At 44.5% G+C, this 18,673-nt stretch overlaps 1 protein-coding gene across 1 annotated transcript in view; it reads left to right on the top strand.

Annotated features, from left to right (window-relative positions):
- Window positions 1–18,673, top strand: part of fras1 (Fraser extracellular matrix complex subunit 1) — a 786,018-nt gene that overhangs the window by 428,343 nt on the left and 339,002 nt on the right. The window contains exon 20 of the mRNA XM_034171199.1: window positions 16,286–16,441. Coding sequence (XP_034027090.1) covers window positions 16,286–16,441 — 156 coding nt within the window. The remainder of the gene's footprint in view (window positions 1–16,285; window positions 16,442–18,673) is intronic.

Genomic DNA, 18,673 nt, shown 5'->3' with positions numbered 1-18,673 from the left:
GTTACAGTCAGGAGGCGCCGAACATCTATGGGGAATCCTGAATCGGGATGTGCACTTCATATAATGACTGGGTCAAAATTTCCTCTGAAATTTTTTTTCTGCCAAATGTATTTGATCCATTATCAAAATGTAAAAGCAGCAATGTGTTTGCTGCTTTCACTGTATGTCAAGCTGCATGTCATGTTGGGAAAGTGTCGGTACACGGACCCACAACAGGGGGCGCAAAGGAACGGACAATGGAGTAGGTCAAATAACAACACTTTACTGTTGTGAATGTGCACAACAAATACAACAGATTACAACAATAGATCAGAATCAATTCACAAAGGTGTCGTGTGGGCAGGCTCGAAGATAGGAGACACCTGTCCAAAGCAGAACCGGAACCACACGATTTCCTCCGCCACCAGACCCCGGGAATACTGGAGCCGCCAAGTCCCGAACTCCCAGGTGGCCACTGCCTCCGCGTGTCGGACCTGGTACTGCTGGCGAGGAACAAAAACACAATTAAAGGTGGGCGCGTTTGCACCCAGTAATCCGCACGGCAGGAAAGCTACCTCCACCTCTCGTTGGAAAAAAGGTCTGTTATCACTCACAAAAATCACAAAAGGTTACTGTCAAGCAGTCAGCTGAGAATATTACCTTCCAGGTAGAACGATATCTCGGCAAAGAGGTGGAGACGTCGTCCTGCTGATGTACCCCTGCTGATTGGTAACAGCTGTTGCAGGTGATGCGTGACAGCTGTCACCCTAGCTGCTCCTGTGAGGCGGCTGCGCCCTCTGGTGCCTGGAGCCCGCACTCCAGGCAGGGCGCCCTCTGGTGGTGGGCCAGCAGTACCTCCTCTTCTGGCGGCCCACACAACATGTCAGGTTGCTTGTCAGGCTGCTGCAGGCCACAGGCCTGAGTCTGAGCACGCCGTGAAAAAATAAATAGTTGAGCTTTTAATCACGAAAATGACTCTGGTCCCACATGCGAGGGGTTTAATGCAAATACATTGCGATCGGACGGGACATTTTATCCGATGTGAGCGAAAAATCCGCTGTACAAAATCCGTTATATACGGTGCTTATTACATGGAAAACAATACAAAAACTTTGGGACTTTTTTGTCCGGTGACTGTGAATATCTGGTTTATACGATGACGGTTTAGTTGAGTTTTACTGTACATGGGACTGAACAATAAACTTACCTCTCAAAGCTTTGACGATGAAGTCGCTTCAATCCCACACAGTTGAATTTATTTCCCCAAGTTCTTCTTCTGTTCGGACCTGAAGGGAATCTGTACATCTTGAAGCCCTTGCTGTGTCTATTTGTACCCCCAATGCACAACAACCCGGCATTTTCAGCAAATAAATAAAAAACAGCTGGATTTACATGCAGACAGATTAACAGCGAACGCGATTTTGAACCAAAGATGACACCACGAGTCACGTGAGCAATTTTTTTTTTTAACTCATCATGTTGTGACTCTCTCTATCAAGGCACTGTAGTTCTGGTGCCCCATGTCCTTATAGCAATTTCATCTGGACACCAGTACCTTTTTTTTAGTTGCTGCCAAAAGGGAATGGAGTGCATGTGGTTGCTTGCAGCTGCCTCAAGGAAAAAAAAAACAGCATACCCACCTGACCACTTTTTTTGTGCCTCAGCTCTTTTAAGCTGAAAGTCGATGAACCTTCAGAAGAGCACCATGACATCACTACAGCGCCTTTTCATGCAAACAGAGGAGAGGTTTATTTTTGCTGACTCATCACTCAAAATCTCTCACAATAGAGACAAAAACCAAACTTGGATAGATGGTTGTTCTTGCTGAGGGTGAGTACTTTTTCCCTACTGAAAACACTAAAAGTGCTAGGAAGAAAGTGATCTGGGCAATCACTCAGTGCTTTTCCACCAGGACAAGAAAAAAAAAGCTTTTTCACTTTCAAACATTCAAATGCAACTTGCAAAGGATATTGGGCATTTTTATTGTGCATTCATGGTGTGCATGGTTACAGAAGCTCAAACTATGCAAGTCACAACCAGTGGGTGACATGCAGTCATTGTGCACCCATAGAAAGGTCTGCGCTTGCACCTAAAAAAAACAAGCAGCTGATGAAATGTATGCCTCCGCACCCAAGTGGACCCCTGTGCTCTCACATAAAGCATGATGGCCAGAAAAATGACGTAAACCCAAAGACAGACCTGACCTTTACTGTACACAATAAAAATTACCTCTTGGTAGCCAATCATTTGGTGACACTTTGACCTTTATTTCTCTCCCAATGAAATCTCTCGTTCTTCATCTGTCAAATCTGTCTATTCCTCTCCCTCTCTGTCACGCATGCACCCTTGGTTTACCTCGTCCATGCACTCGGTGGTTTTTGTTACATAACTGTGATGAGATATTTGCGCTCAGTCATAGTTTCCTCTCTTACGACTAGCTGCCAGATCTAATTGTTGAGCTGCATCGCTCTTTCTGTGTTCGGTTCTCTTTAGTGTCCCTCACAGGAACCCTCATTTCATTCATGCTTGACAGCAGGGGGCATATTTGTCACACACTTGTCATTTTGTCAGGATTTTCAAAACTTTGCACACCACCAAACTATGACTGTGTTTCAAAGATCATTCACCACATGGCAGAAAATGTTAAAACTGCTGGTATGTAGACACCTTGGGATGGTAGGGAGTTGGATTACGTACACCTTATTTTGACCCAGGGAGACTTGGATGCACCTTGGAGCACACAGGAATTTAAAGATGTTAAAGTCCACCGAGATGATTAAGACTACTGTCTTCTGAGTTGTCATTTGGGCTAATGTTTACTGGAGAGGGTTATGAACACAGACCTGTCTGAGTTTTGTGTTGTTACACCCCACAAACAGCTCTGGACCTGGCAGTGTTCTGAGTCCTCCTGAGCAGACACCACTTAGCAAAACTGGAGAAAAGCTGTCTGGTGCATCAAACCTTACACCTGGCCGCCATGAGTTGAGTGAATGCAGCAAATGAGCCGTGCAAAGCTCTGCTCGATAAAACTCCAGACCTTACACCTGATCTAAGATCTGCTTTATTCCTCTTCCAGCAGTTCACCGTACTCTCAGTAACTAAGGGTGGTCTCCCACTGCTGATGTGTGATGCCCGAATGTCTGCATTATTGGCCCAAACAATTGTATACCCAATCGTTTGAATGACCAGGATTTTTTTAACATGTTTAAGGGCTCCTTCACACATAGTGCAAATTTGGTCAGATTGCGCATTAAATGCGCATGAAGCAGGAATCGTATGTAAACCATGTAATTTCATAGCTGCCTCTAACGCCTCGTACACCTGTTGCTACAACTATTTGTGCACACCAGCTGCTATAAGACAAAGGATGCGAACCCATCGAACCCTCGTGGCCAAATTACAGCTGACACGCATGAACATCTAACACCGCTCGCATGGCACTTGGCCATGACAACAGACTGCAGACAATCACTGTCGTACTCGCAGTGAAATTTGTCTAAGTGCACCATGAATGTGGCTTTGGTGTGTGCGCTGAGCTGACAGGAGGTGTGGCTATGACAGAAGCGGCTGTGGTGATCTGTCATTCTGGACATCCCAGCTGGACCGCACTCTGTTTGGACGGACATGGACTAACAACTGACCACTGTGACGTGCATGTCTGTTTGCTGTCATCAAGTGGACATAAATAAAAACATATATCACTATGGCGATGGGCTGCAGCAAGCGAATGCATGCACATGGACAGGCTGCCCCCAGGTTGAAATGGACTGTCAGATCATAACACGCAGCAGGTGATCTGACTGTCACGTCACCCACATGAGCTCTGTTCCACATTACACAGTGTTCAGTGGCACGCCATCCACAAGACACACGTGTCGGCAGTGGTGGGCACAGCTAACAAAAAAGTTAGCTTTGATAACTGGTAATCAGCTAACTGAAAAGTTATTTTTTTTAACGCTAAATGATAAACTGTCCAAAAACTTATCAGAAGCTACAGCTAACCGATAACTTTCAATTTTGCCTCCCATACACTCTCAGCTACTCAGAAGCTGATTTTGAGTTTAAACACCACCAAATCTTCTAATAGAATCAAACGCGATCACAAACGCAAACAGCAAATGAGCCAATGCTTCAGTCTTTGTGCGCTCTGCCCCCTGCTGTAAGGAAGCGTTATTTACCTTGATAGAATAAAATGGTCCAGCAATGAGGCAGAGGTCTTGAAATGGAAAGCAGGTTTGAATTATGGTTTTGCTTTATAAATAAAATTACTCCGGATAGAATAACTACATTAATGTAAACTCTTAAAATGTACAAAGTGATATATAACACATATCTGTTAATTTTAAAATAATGCACTAATTCTGAAGATTTGAACATTAACACACCAAAGGGATTATGGGTAAACTAAGCTTCCGCTCATACTGATTGGTTGATTCATTCATTCTATGTAAAAACCAACACAAGTGAATCAATGTAACATGTGTTGGTGTTTACAAATAAATGTGCTTTTGTAAAATATGTCATTTTTCTCATTTGTACTAAAAAAAAGAAATTTTCAAGATCCCGCTAGACAGTGCCTAAGCACACGCGTGATGACATCACAACTCTATCTCCTTAGGGAGACAAGAGTTCTTTCAATAACAAGAACTGTCAAAAAACTTTCTTGTGTGTGGTTGCTGGAGTTATGTGGCGATAGGAATCGCCATTTGAATGCTTGAATAACGATGTCAGTCTCACAAAGAAAGAAAATAACAGTGAAAACATGTTCGGTGCGATGTCATAACGCATCAGTCAGTCGCATCCGTGAGGCGTCATAACATCAGATTGGTTAGCGGCTCAGTGCGGTGTTATAACAGACCAGTCAGTCGCTCCGTGAGGCATCATAACATCCGATCAGTTAGCAGGTCGGTGTGGTGTTATAACAGATCAATCAGTCGCTCTGTGAGACGTCATAACATCAAGTCTGGTTCACATGGCAAGATAATTAGGCCGATATCGGACCCGATCTTCCCCTTCCGTCAATCTTAAGGATGCCCCGACAATCGTGATGATGCTAAATACAATCTTATCAGATATTCCTGCCATGTGTGGTCTGTTAAGAAGGACGTGAGGAGCTAAATGTGACATGCAGCCAATCAGAAAGCGAGGTGTTTGAGCTGGGAATGTTCATGTGTGAAATCTGTTTGTGTGTGTTGTTTTTACCGTGTGGCTGACACCACACGCTGTACAACTAAACCTGTCAGATTTCTTTTTTATCTCCACGTCTGTGGTCTCTCAGGTTTTGGAAATCTACAGATCATTTTAAAATCCTGCTGTCGACAACACTGTGATATAACCGGTCGCCAGTAGATGGCAGTGTTCTATGCATTTTGACGCCGGTTATATCACACGGCCTGAATCACAATTTAACAGACTTTCGGCATTTTTACATAAAACAAACACAATAGCAACGTCTATAAACCCAGACAATATATTCACGAGAGTTTTAGGCACAATTTACAAATGCTGTTGTCCCTGTGGAGTCTGATCAGAGCATCTCAAATGCATTTCTTCTGTCGTGAATACCCATAATGCACTGCGCACACACCATGTCCACACTAAAACCTTCAAAATTAGTGCATTACTTTAAAACTAAAACATATATCTGATATTTTCACTTTAGAAAACTTCAGACGTGACTTTAATTTAAATAACTTTTCCGAAATTAGTTTGGTTAAAATTTTAACCATAACTTAAAACTGTATGCCTCTGGATGACTTGGGTGATATTGTCAGTGTATTAGGAAGGGGTCAAAAGAAATGAGCTTTGTTTTTTCTATGACCAGTTCTCCTTTGCCTGCAGAGGCTAGAACAGTTTCTTCTAGAACCAGCTCTTCTCTGTTTGTAGAGGATAGAATTGTGTTTCTACTACAAAAAGCTACGCCTGCAAAAATGCTTGCGGCAAAACTTACCGGAAAATAATTGGTCCGATGATGCTTTTCAAAGTTATCTGAAAAGATAATCCAATAATGAAAACATTATCTTTGATAATTAGTGGATTAGCGGAACTGTGCCCACCACTGTGTATCGGCAAGGTACGTGCGGGCCAGCAGATGTGGATGTGAATGAGACGAGCGAGCTGCTTCTCATTCATGTCATTTCATGACTGTACGTCAGTGACCATGGGTCATCTACAGAGGAACAGACTGATCATATTTGTATTGCCCACTTGATGTGAGGGATTTAATGCAATGCAGTGTTTTTATATAGTGTGTTATTTTATTTTATTTTTTTCAAATACGTCCATGTGCTTCCTGATATGAGGCAGTGTTCAGCACCTTTTACAGTACAGCAATGGTAGCTCACTTGGTAAAGGTTCTGACTGCAGTCAGAGTTTTTGGAAGGCACAGGTTCGAATCCCATGGGTGACATGTATTTTTTTTTTCAGCAGCATGTAACCACATCGCACAGCTGCTGGAGAAAAGCTGCTCTGTTTCCATGTGCACGGAACCATCACAGCATGAATTTTTTATTTATTTCTTTATTCTTCGCATCAGCAGCACGATGTGTATCCACATTGTGCAGCTGGTCCTGCCTGCATGAACCGTCGCACCAGCATTGTGCATGCCTGCCCATCGGTGCGATGTTTTGTGGTGTGCACATACCAGCTGCTCGGACGGGTGTTACCCTGGAGTTGTACATATTCGCACTATGTGTGAAGAGGCCTTAAAAAATATCTGATTTTGGGATATTTCAAAAGCGTGAATAGTTTGATATAATTTCTGCAGAGCGGAGGTAATATTTTGCCAAAGTAGGTGGCTGTTGACATCCAGGACATCCAGTATGTTCCAATTATAATTATTCATCAGTTTGCTCCATGGATGGAACAGTTAATTAAAAGTCTGAAATAGGAATTGTAAAAAGATTCCAGCGTGAACATGCTCAGTTATGTGGTAGAGTTTGTGCATAAGGTAGCACAAGGTCCAAACCTACAGGGTGACTGATTAAATTTCATTTTGTGCTTGTGGACATTAACACATGCAAAACCTTCATATACCTACCTGCGTCGCATTACGACACTTTGTCTTAGTAAATCACCCACAAAACTGTTTCCACCCCAACACACAAAAGTTTGGATTGGCCATGCAATTTACCTCACTGTAATCTTTGTAAATCAGGCCCTGAGAGATTTAAAAGACATTTCGCACAAAAATCAAAACAACTTAGATTTAGGCTGTTAGTGATCATCCAATGATACACTGGGATTATTTTGTTCACTTCTGTGACCGGTCTCAAAGTATATGGCATTTGCAACAACAGCTACGGAGACTGCCAAAAAACAAAGCACTCATGAGTACTTGTTTTTCCGAGTGTTTCTGACAGCATTTACGTAGCTTTGAGGAGAATGTCCCAGTGTGTGCTTGAATGGAATGTAGCTGTTAACATTAAGAACACAGTCACAGATTAATTGTAAAGTTTACCTAAGTGTGATGTCGTGTTATGATGACTCATCTCTAAGTGATAACTGTTCATTTTGATGCAGTCACGGTAAAAGGTGCAGCCACTCCCCACTGTGAGAAGAACGCAGCCTGTTAAAAACAGTTTCCACTAGAGGTACAGCTTTGTCCACTGAGGAGAACAAATACAAAAAAAAAAAAAAAACGCGCAGAATTCCTCCGCACGTCTGTCTCAATGTGCCGAAAAAGTGCTGATGTCCACGTCTTCCGCAATTCCTGTGCTAGTCAGAGGACGTCCCAGATAAAAACACAGCATCCAGTTTGGAAATGAACGGCACATTCCACTGTTACAGGAGTTTTTGTCATGGAAAGAGGAGCGGAGGAATTCCACGCGTCGCAGCAGTGCCGCATGGCGCAAACCAACGCCGTGATGAAGCCTCACGGGACATGTTCTGGCATGTCCAGGCTCATCCACAATTTCTCGGTTAGTCACACGACTGAAAACCCACCAAAAGCCATCTGAAAGCCATCTCAAAGCCGTCCTGTGAGACCAACACGGAGGTGGTTTTGTGCCGCGCCATGAGCGGCACGGTGGCGCATCTGTCCGCTTTTCTTTCCATGAAAAAAACTCCTGTAATAGTGGAATGTGCCGAAAACGTACTGATGTCCACGTCTCCTGCCATTTTTGTGTAAGTCAGACGACGTCCCGTATCAACAAAGCCTTCACGTTGGAGTGCGGCGCGCTCTCAGCAGCTGTGGGCAGTCTTTAAACTGGCTGGAGCACTCCTTAATCTGTGTAATCCCCATAAAATCGTCCGTCAAAGCCATTTGAATTTTCCGAATGGTTACCACCTGGAGGTCTCTCACAGTTTCTGGAAAAAATTGATGCAGCAAAACTCCAAATCGTTCAGACATTTATTCGCAATAAAAATCCAACGAGAGGGGTGGACCACTGCTCACACAAAGCCTGCTCACAGGCAAATGACGCAACCGACAGGGGTGAAAAAACTCACGCATGCGCACGAAGGTTCAAGCTTGGCTGATGCAATCACACGTGATTCAAATCCACATGGTTTTTGGAAAAAAATAAAAAGGTCGGATACTTTTCTAACAGACCTTGTATACTAATGAACAGATGGTTATGAATAATATATTCTATTTATGCTAATAAATGTCCATATATCCTACACACTGTAGCTTTAATTTACAGTAGCTACTGTGTACTATGGGTTGGATTGGGCCAAATGTTCAGCATTTATAGGTCAAAATTTTGCAAATATGCTTTTCTCTGAATACTTTTAATTTTCTGGTTTGACTTGTTTGTTTCTTTTCCTTGTTTGAATGAAGGTCTTTTATTTTATGCTTAATGCGATGTTGAGGATGATGTGCACTGTATGTGCATTTTAATTTTTGTGTTTTGTGTGACTTTGTGAGATTTTCTGTCATTTTAGATTCATATAAATTGAAATTGACTTGATTCAACTGCCCGAAGCTAAATCAGAGCGACGGTGTGTCGTTTCCGCCTAAATCCGATTGTTTTGTTTTTCCAATTTTATGCCAGTACTACAAACACACAGACACACACACACACACACACACACACACACACACACACACACACACACACACACACACACACACACACACACACACACACACACACACACACACAGGTTAGGTTTTTCAGACAGAGTTGCTTTTTTTTTGTTTGGTTTAATTTAACATCTTGCAAACCATGAGAAACAGAATTATTCTCACTTTAAAACCATTCCTTTTACCCCACTTTACTGCTTTCAAACTGAGAAGGTTTTGTGCAGCTCTGTAATCATCTTTGATGCAAGAAGGTCAGGAGTATTTCAGCATGATCGTGAGACATAGTGTGGAAAAACAAAAGCAAATGCAGGCTTTTGTCTAATTATTAGAGTAGTTTTCACTTTACAAGAAAGAATCCTGGAACATGTTTTTCTTACATCGACCCTGCAGATGCTTGCTTTTTCAAACATAAAGTGTAACAGAAGTAAAGTAGTCGAACCCAACATGTAGGTGTTTCTTAAGGTGCTTGTTAGAGTTTTTTCTGGCTGTGACAAGAAGGAGCAGAAAGCTTGCCTTTTACTTCTTTTCTTTAGTGTATTGTCATGAGTCACGTTTTAGCTCCAGTCACGTTTTTCCTGTTTTGGTCCATTTTACAGTCACTCTGACTTATTTCTGTCAGTTTTCTCTCTGTGTCATGTCGTTGGTGTTAACTTGTTAACCTCTTAGACGAGAGGTCAGCACCTCTTATTTTGACATCTCTTATTCTCGGTGATGGTTTTGAACTCCGGGGTTGCTGATTCTGCCTTTGCGTGTCTGCACACTTCCCCATTTAATTGCTCCATGTCCTTTATATGTTCTGTGAGAGTCTCTCCTAGATGCTCAATTTTTATCAAGTTTCACTTCGGTCTCAAGCGTTTCATGTCTCTGTGTTTTTGGACTCCACGTTATCGAACCTTGCTGCCATTCTGGATTCCTGTTCTTGTCCGCTGTACGGACTCTGTAGTTTGAAATCTTGTGGTTATTGAAGTTATTTTGTTTTGGAGCAATTCTGCTGCCTAGTCCCAAGACCAGCCTTTCTCAAAGAGTCATCTGGATAAAGCGGAAGAAAATGGATGGATGGATGGATGGAAGGTTTTAGGATGTTATATTTTTATGCTTACTTAAGTTGATTTAACCCAGATTAACTAAGATCAGTTGTCCAAACAAAGCAGGTTGTGAGTTTGCTGTAGTTCTAATAACTACTTATTTTTGACTACATAAAGTTTGAGCTAATCAGTGACATCATTTTTTTTTCAGTGTTTGTATTGTGTCCATGTGCTTTAATTTTCGAGTCGTGCGGCACTAATTAAAGGTGCTGTTGTTGGTTTTTGTTGACGACAGACAGTGACAGCTCCACAATGCATTGTGGGAAGGTGAGCAGATGAGAGGACGTCAAACGGACAGAACCGAGAGTCTCTTGCAGTGTTTTGACTCTGCTGTCTGACCCTCAAGCGATACTGCAGCAGAAGCAGCAAAAAGTACTTCATATCTGCCATATAAATCCACACAATCGTCCAGTCTGCATGTCGTGCATTTATAACTCCAGAACGGCTTTTCATGCACATCTGAAATGGTAACTACGCCATAAACAGGGACTCTGAGGGCCCAAATCAATACCACTTTAGTTTTATCCTGGGTTTTAGTCTGCACAGTCAATAATCACTCCCGCCTGAGTTATCTCTGCCGTGGATCCAGATCGCCCGCAGTGTGCTGGCAGGAGGGAAGCTGATACCAGATCTTATTGGAGATGGTTCTGATGTGAAAGATGCGGATGTGAAATGCCAGAGGAAGGTCTTCTTCTTCTTCTTCTGCATAAAAGTGTTATGTGCCGACGCGGGTTGAGGAGCGGACCTGCGTCTGACTGAACCCAGCACTAAATAACCAGAAAGTGGTTCCAAAAACAAAACATTTATTTCCCTTTCAGTGCAATAATTGTGTACAACATAGTATATGGTTTGTCTGGCGGAGTGAAGGACGGTGCGCTCTCCAGCGCCCAAAGGGATCAAAGCCCACTCAAATTCATCGCCAAACACCCCCAGGTGGACACGACAAACTGACTCTGTGAAGGATAGAAGAGGTGAGGTAAGTCAACAGCTACAACTAATATCCTTCAAAGGCACACACTATCAGCAACACATTCAGGTCTGAATTTAAGCTTTATGTAAATGAGCAGCTTCTCACAACAGGTGGAGGATCATCAGTCCGCACGCCACGGCCGTGAGAAGCAAGCTGCACAATTCTCATCAATGTTCAAATATACTGCATAACAAAATACCAGATTACTATTAACACTTATTCAGACAATCAATCACCTCTGATGTGTGCTGACAGCATGTGTCCCTCACCCGTCCTCCTTCACAGGCACGATGTGTCAAACCCAGGCGCGGTCCTCAGCGTCTCACAAACGAACGTCACAAGGTCGAGTTCCCGGCAATTCTGCTTGAATCACTCATGGCTTAAATGCAGAACGCCATCTCATTATCTGCTTCAGCTGAAAGTCTTTAAGTCTGCACGTGAGCATCATCCACAGGTGCTGCGAGTCATTAGGCCTGCACATGAACATCCTCCACAAGTGCAGCCAATAATGTTGATGAGGGTGAAGGATTCTTCTGCCAGCACCTTCTCCACAGACAAAAACCAGTTTGCATACCACCTGGAGAGCAAAGAAAAGAAAACAACACAAAAACATCCAGCCAAACCCCCCAACACACAACAGTACCCCCCCATCAATGGGAAGCCTCCCGGCGACCGAACAGACCAGGCCTGAGAACAGCACCTCCCTCCGGGGTCCATGACAGCAAGCAGATGGCGTAACGCTCCCAAGGTCCACAGCAGACAGCAGGACAGGGCACCGCGGCTGGAAGGCCGGGTGGCATCAACAAAACCCCAAAAAAGTCCCATATACAACCCAACATACAAGAAAAACACAAAACCCACCCAAAACCTCCCCAGGGGACCATCCCATCCAACCCCGGGAAGAAAAGAAAAACCCAACACAGCCCCAACAACACAATACAAACACAAATTCACAAAGAAAAATAACAACCAACCCCCCCCCCCCCCCCCCCCAGAACGATATGCAGAGCCCAACCCCCCCCCCCCCCCCAGAAGACCTTTACCGCCAGTTCTAGGAGAAACAACCAAAACCGGAATCCCACAGAGGTCCCCAGGTTTACATGGAGGAGCAGCGCCCCCCAGAGGACCGTACCATCAACCCCAGGAGGGCCCCTCCCCACAACCCAGGAACCCCAGACCCGGCCACACTTGGTGAGTCGGCCCCACAATCAATTCCCCCCCCCCCCCCCCCCCCCCAGAGGACCATCCCATCAACCCTGGAGGTGGAACCTGGAAGGAAGCATAAAAACACAAAAATCCAACCCCCGGCGGACTTCATTAAAACACCCCGGGGGCAAATAAAACTGCAAAACCCTGTTACCTCCCCCAGCACCCCGAAAGACCCCAGATCACTCCCAGAGCCAGTCGTTAGCTCCATTTTGGCGAACGGCACAAAATTACTAAGCTGGGGAAGGAAACAGGAAAAACTAACCCGGTCCCAACCCCGAAGCGCAGCGGAAAACCGGAAATACGTCCGGTGCCCCTACCCGACCATACCACCAGCCTGTCGGGAGGGGCAGAACTACCGAAATGGTGAACGGCAACAGATCGGCCCACCCCTCCGACGGAGGTATGTTCCCACTGCACCACACCCCGTAACACCAATGATGAACGGTCAAAGGCCCACCGAGGCTGGAGTGGAACCGGGCCCTAACCAAACCCAAAGAAACGCCCCTGACAACCCCCCCCCCTAGGTGCAGAGGTCTTCTGAGAAACACTCAGCGTGACCAACCTGCACCACCCCACAACCCACAAGACGAACGGTCTTCTGGCAAGTGAGGTTGGGGTTAGGGAAGCAGGGAAATAAAAAATAACAAAACAAAACAACCCAATCCCAAACAGAAAATACCTAAGTTCAAATGATAAAAACCAACGATTGGCTGAGTCCAGCCGAGCTCCGAACCGCCAGTCGTTCACTCCACCAGAACCGCCTCTAAACACCCAAACAATTTATAACCCCTTACAAAAAAACAAAAACAGCCCAAATAACTAATTATGTTTTTTTTTTTTGGTTTTTTTTTTGTGTCCATTATTGTGCCTGTCCCAGAACACCTGGAGATACGTCATCACTATCTTTCTTGACGTTTATGTGACGGGGCAATATGGTGGCTTCAGCTCGTCCGAGCTGCATGGGCTCATCCACAAGAGGAGCCACAGGTCCCGTCGGAGGAGTCTCAGTGGGGCGAAGAAGAGGCAGCCCACATCTGTGTCGGGGAAAGCCCCGAGACGAAAAGACCCGCTCTGATGTCCGCCCTCTCTCGCGTCCACGCTCCTTTATCCGATCATCTAGACGAATAACCAAAGATATTAGCTCATCTAAATCTTTTGGTTCGTCACGGACTGCTAGCTCGTCTTTTAATGAATCGTTCAAACCATCCACAAACACTCTTCTTAAAGCTGCGGCATTCCAACCGGACTGAGCAGAAAAAATTTGGAAATCCACGGAATAATCCGCCGCACTCCGCCTCCCCTGCCTGAGATTCAGCAACCGTTGGGCAACGGTATTTGTTTTCACCGGATGGTCAAAAACCAATCGGAACTCCCGGGAGAAATCCTTAAAGGATCCTAACAATGGAGAGTTATTACTCCACAAAGCAGTGACCCAAGCTAAGGCGTCACCTCGGAGCAAATTTGTCACGTATGGGACACGGCTACCATCAAAAGAGAAGGAAGCTGGTCGCTGCGCAAAAACCAGAGAACATTGCATCAAAAACGGAGCACAGGCTTCAACGTTTCCCGCATAAGGCTCCGGATGACAAATAATTGGTTCGGAAGCCGAATCTCTGGGTGAAGGAGTTATCTGCACCGGTATCGATGGTGCCACAGCTGGAGCAGCAGGAAGTGGAACGGCTTGCGCTGCAAGCTCCGTAACGCGGGCATCTGTTTGTTTAATTTGGTTTGCGAGATGCTGTAATTGCTCCCATATTTTCTCCAAGTGTTCTTGAACTCTTTCGGCAAATGGAACCGCTTCTGCTGCTGGGTCCATTTAGGAATGGCCGGGAACTACTGTTATGTGCCGACGTGGGTTGAGGAGCGGACCTGCGTCTGACTGAACCCAGCGCTAAATAACCAGAAAGCGGTTCCAAAAACAAAACATTTATTTCCCTTTCTGTACAATAATTGTGTACAACATAGTATATGGTTTGTCTGGCGGAGTGAAGGACGGCGCACTCTCCAGCGCCCAAAGGGATCGAAGCCCACTCAAATTCACCGCCAAACACCCCCCAGGTGGACACGACAAACTGACTCTGTGAAGGATAGAAGAGGTGAGGTAAGTCAACAGCTACAACTAATATCCTTCAAAGGCACACACTATCAGCAACACATTCAGGTCTGAATTTAAGCTTTATGTAAATGAGCAGCTTCTCACAACAGGTGGAGGATCATCAGTCCGCACGCCACGGCCGTGAGAAGCAAGCTGCACAATTCTCATCAATGTTCAAATATACTGCGTAACAAAATACCAAATTACTATTAACACTTATTCAGACAATCAATCACCTCTGATGTGTGCTGACAGCATGTGTCCCTCACCCGTCCTCCTTCACAGGCACGATGTGTCAAACCCAGGCGCGGTCCTCAGCGTCTCACAAACGAACGTCACAAGGTCGAGTTCCCGGCAATTCTGCTTGAATCACTCATGGCTTAAATGCAGAACGCCATCTCATTATCTGCTTCAGCTGAAAGTCTTTAAGTCTGCACGTGAGCATCATCCACAGGTGCTGCGAGTCAGTAGGCCTGCACATGAACATCCTCCACAAGTGCAGCCAATAATGTTGATGAGGGTGAAGGATTCTTCTGCCAGCACCTTCTCCACAGACAAAAACCAGTTTGCATACCACCTGGAGAGCAAAGAAAAGAAAACAACACAAAAACATCCAGCCAAACCCCCCAACACACAACAAAAAGCTGTTGATTATTGGCCCTGAATCAGTGAAACTTCCTCAGAGGAAAACTTATTTCTTTATTTCAGTTGTGAGAAATAATCTTTTTGTCTGAGTTAAGCGGTCAGCTTTTCACAGGAACACCAGTGGTGTTCTTGGTGGTGGGGGATGGGGGGGGACAGGGGACTAGATATAAGAGTCACTTCCCTGCAGGTTGTGAACACAATAACTCAAAAAAAAATTCTTCTACATCTGCTAATTAAGACCATATAAATGAGATAAACTAATTAAAATGTGGTGATCTTTGATGTTCTGGATCCATTCAGATGTTTTGGCTCCAGTTCTCATTTTCTGTTTTTGTGAAATGAGTCACTTGTTTCTGGTTATTTTTCCTGCCTGTTATTTGGTTTGTTTATCAGCTGTCCTTTTGTTCTGACACTTTCTCTTGTGTTACTTCCAGGTTGTTGACCTCCGGGTTTGCATTCCTACACACTTCTACTTTTAAATGCTCCACGTTCTTTAGAAACCTCTTTAGAATGTCTCTTCATGGCCAGATTGTATTAGGTTCTACCATCCTCCCTACCTCTCTTTGTTACCATGGTTGCTAACTGTTGCTATCGGTCTGGACTCCTGTTGCTTTCCTGCTGTTTTTGATCTGGTTCCAGTGTTTGTGACATCACGTTGCAGACCTTTGCTGTCATTCTAGGTTTCTGCCTCTCGCCTGCCGTTTTGTGTTATGACGGTCTCTGGATACTGAACTCTTGGATCAGTCTGCTCTTTAACCCCTTGAAAGACTGCTGCTTTTGAGAACTCTGCCCGAATTTTGGATTAGTCACCTGCTTTTTCCCCTGAGATAGCTGAGGTTGTTTTTGGACCAATGACTGTGAGCCTGACCAAAGCCAAGGTTTAGACCACTCCTCCTACCTGCCATGTTGGCCACTATAGCTGTGCTAATTCATTAGAACAATTCAGTCTGTTCAAACCATCTTTTGCTGTGGTTCTCTGCATCTGAGTCCTTTATTAGATCCATTGCAGTTACTGAGAATAATCTTATCATCATAAATATTTGACATTTTCGGGAAAAATGAAAACAGGTGTTCTGGAATCTGAACATAAAGCTGACTGAGCACATAACCGTAAATATCAGTAAAAGCAGAACAATAAATACATTCACACATGATAAGAACCTGGATGTGACATTTTTCTTTTATTTCACTGAGACTTTAACAACTGGAACTTGAACACTGGCTTGAAATTTTGATCTCTTGTGATCTTTGACCTTTGTGTGTCTGTTTTGCAGAGTGCAGTGCAGATTGCCAGCGATGCACCGCAGACCTTCAAACGGGAGTCGGCAGCATTTGTCTGTGGTGTAAAGAGTCAAAGTCCTTCCTGCACGGTGACCACTGTGTCTCTCGCTGTCCCCGGGGCCACTACAGCTGGCATGGAGCCTGCATGAGTGAGAGCCAAACTGTCCTACATGTTTTATGTAGTCTGCATGCTCCATGTCCTACACACTATATGTCCTACAGGTTACATATCCTGCACAGAGAGCTCCTGAACCCTCACCATTTTGCGTATGGTGAATACGAGGGCTGTCAATAAAGTAACGGTCCTTTTTATTTTTTTCAAAAACTATATGGATTTCATTCATATGTTTTTACGTCAGACATGCTTGAACCCTCGTGCGCATGCGTGAGTTTTTCCACGCCTGTCGGTGACGTCATTCGCCTGTGAGCACTCCTTGTGGGAGGAGTCGTCCAGCCCCTCGTCGGAATTCCTTTGTCTGAGAAGTTGCTGAGAGACTGGCGCGTTGTTTGATCAAAGTTTTTTCTAAACCTGTGAGACACATCGAAGTGGACACGGTTCGAAAAATTAAGCTGGTTTTCAGTGAAAATTTTAACGGCTGATGAGAGATTTTGAGGTGATTCTGTCATTTTAAGGACTTCCCACAGTGCGAGACGTCGTGCAGCGCTCTCAGCCGCCGTCGTCAGCCTGTTCAAGCTGAAAACCTCCACATTTCAGGCTCTATTGATCCAGGACGTCATGAGAGAACAGAGAAGTTTCAGAAGAAGTCGGTTTCAGCATTTTATGCGGATATTCCACTATTAAAGGAGATTTTTTTAATGAAAGACGTGCGGACGGGTCCGCGCGTCAGCTCGCAGCCAACGCGACGCTCCACCACAGGAAAAGCACCTCTGTTGAAAGCCTTAAGGACAAGTTGGAACATGTCCTGCTGTTAAACAATTTCTCATATACTCACTCCACTGAAAGCCATCAAAAGCCGCCTGGATTTTACAAATGGTTATCAACACGGAGGTGTTTTTCCTGTGCCGCTGCACCGCGTCGGCTGCGTCCCGACGCGCGGACCCGTCCGCACGTCTTTCATTAAAAAAATCTCCTTTAACAGTGGAATATCCGGATAAAATGCTGAAACCGACTTCTTCTGAAACTTCTCTGTTCTCTCACGACGTCCTGGATCAATAGAGCCTGAAATGTGGAGGTTTTCAGCTTGAACAGGCTGACGATGGCGGCTGAGAGCGCTGAGCGACATCTCGCACCGTGGGAAGTCCTTAAAGCGACAGAATCACCTCAAAATCTCTCATCAGCCGTTAAAATTTTCACTGAAAACCAGCTTAATTTTTCGAACCGTGTCCACTTCGATGTGTCTCACAGGTTTAGAAAAAATTTTGATCAAACAACGCGCCAGTCTGTCAGCAACTTCTCAGACAAAGGAATTCCGACGAGGGGCTGGACGACTCCTCCCACAAGGAGTGCTCACAGGCGAATGACGTCACCGACAGGCGTGGAAAAACTCACGCATGCGCACGAGGGTTCAAGCATGTCTGACGTAAAAACATATGAATGAAATCCATATAGTTTTTGAAAAAAATAAAAAGGACCGTTGCTTTATTGACAGACCTCGTACGTGCATGATGTGGCAAGCTGAGTGTGCTTGCAAATAGCTACTGTGGCGAATTAAAAAAAAAAAATTCTGGCAGTGCTACTAGCAAAAACTGTGTTTTTTTTTTTTTTTTTTTTTTTTTTTTTGATGAACAGTAAATGCCCTGTTTGTCCTGCGCTCTGGTTGCTCGCAGTGTGTAGTAGCCAGGGGGCAGCAGGGAGCATAAATACAGACGCTGTTCACTTCTCAACAACAAGAAAAATGAATAAATGACAACCATCAGACATATTTGATGAGTTACATGGTTTAATTTGCGCTTTTTAGTTTTGTGTTGTTGAGGGGCTGCATGGAAGTTTTTCTTGAAATACTGAGTGAGAAGCTGCATCGCACCTGTGAGTAAATTATGGAAACGACTAGATCCAATCAATAACCACAACCAGGGGCGGATTGATGCACAGACTTGTCTGGGCTGAAGGCCTGCAGTTCTAAGTCACATAGGGGCCCCACATTAATGTCCATCAAAATGTTTTGGAGAATACATATAAAAACATGAACACACAATATAACACAAAATAATAAAATAGTATCAGTATTTATCAGTGCTGGACTACCACATAAATTTGGCCCTGGACTTTTTGGTCCAGACTGGCCCACCACTACACTCCACGTGCAGATACTGTGCCAACTCGCCCCAAGTTGAAATACACCACCAAGCCCTTAATAACACTACTGTACTGAACTATATCCCTTTATATTTTGGAGTCTTGAGTAAAATAAATGATGACA

Source organism: Thalassophryne amazonica, chromosome 5 (genome assembly GCF_902500255.1).
Source record: "Thalassophryne amazonica chromosome 5, fThaAma1.1, whole genome shotgun sequence".
Taxonomy (NCBI): domain Eukaryota; kingdom Metazoa; phylum Chordata; class Actinopteri; order Batrachoidiformes; family Batrachoididae; genus Thalassophryne; species Thalassophryne amazonica.
The sequence above is the reverse complement of the archived record's forward strand: the minus strand, read 5'-3'. Positions and strand labels throughout refer to the sequence as shown.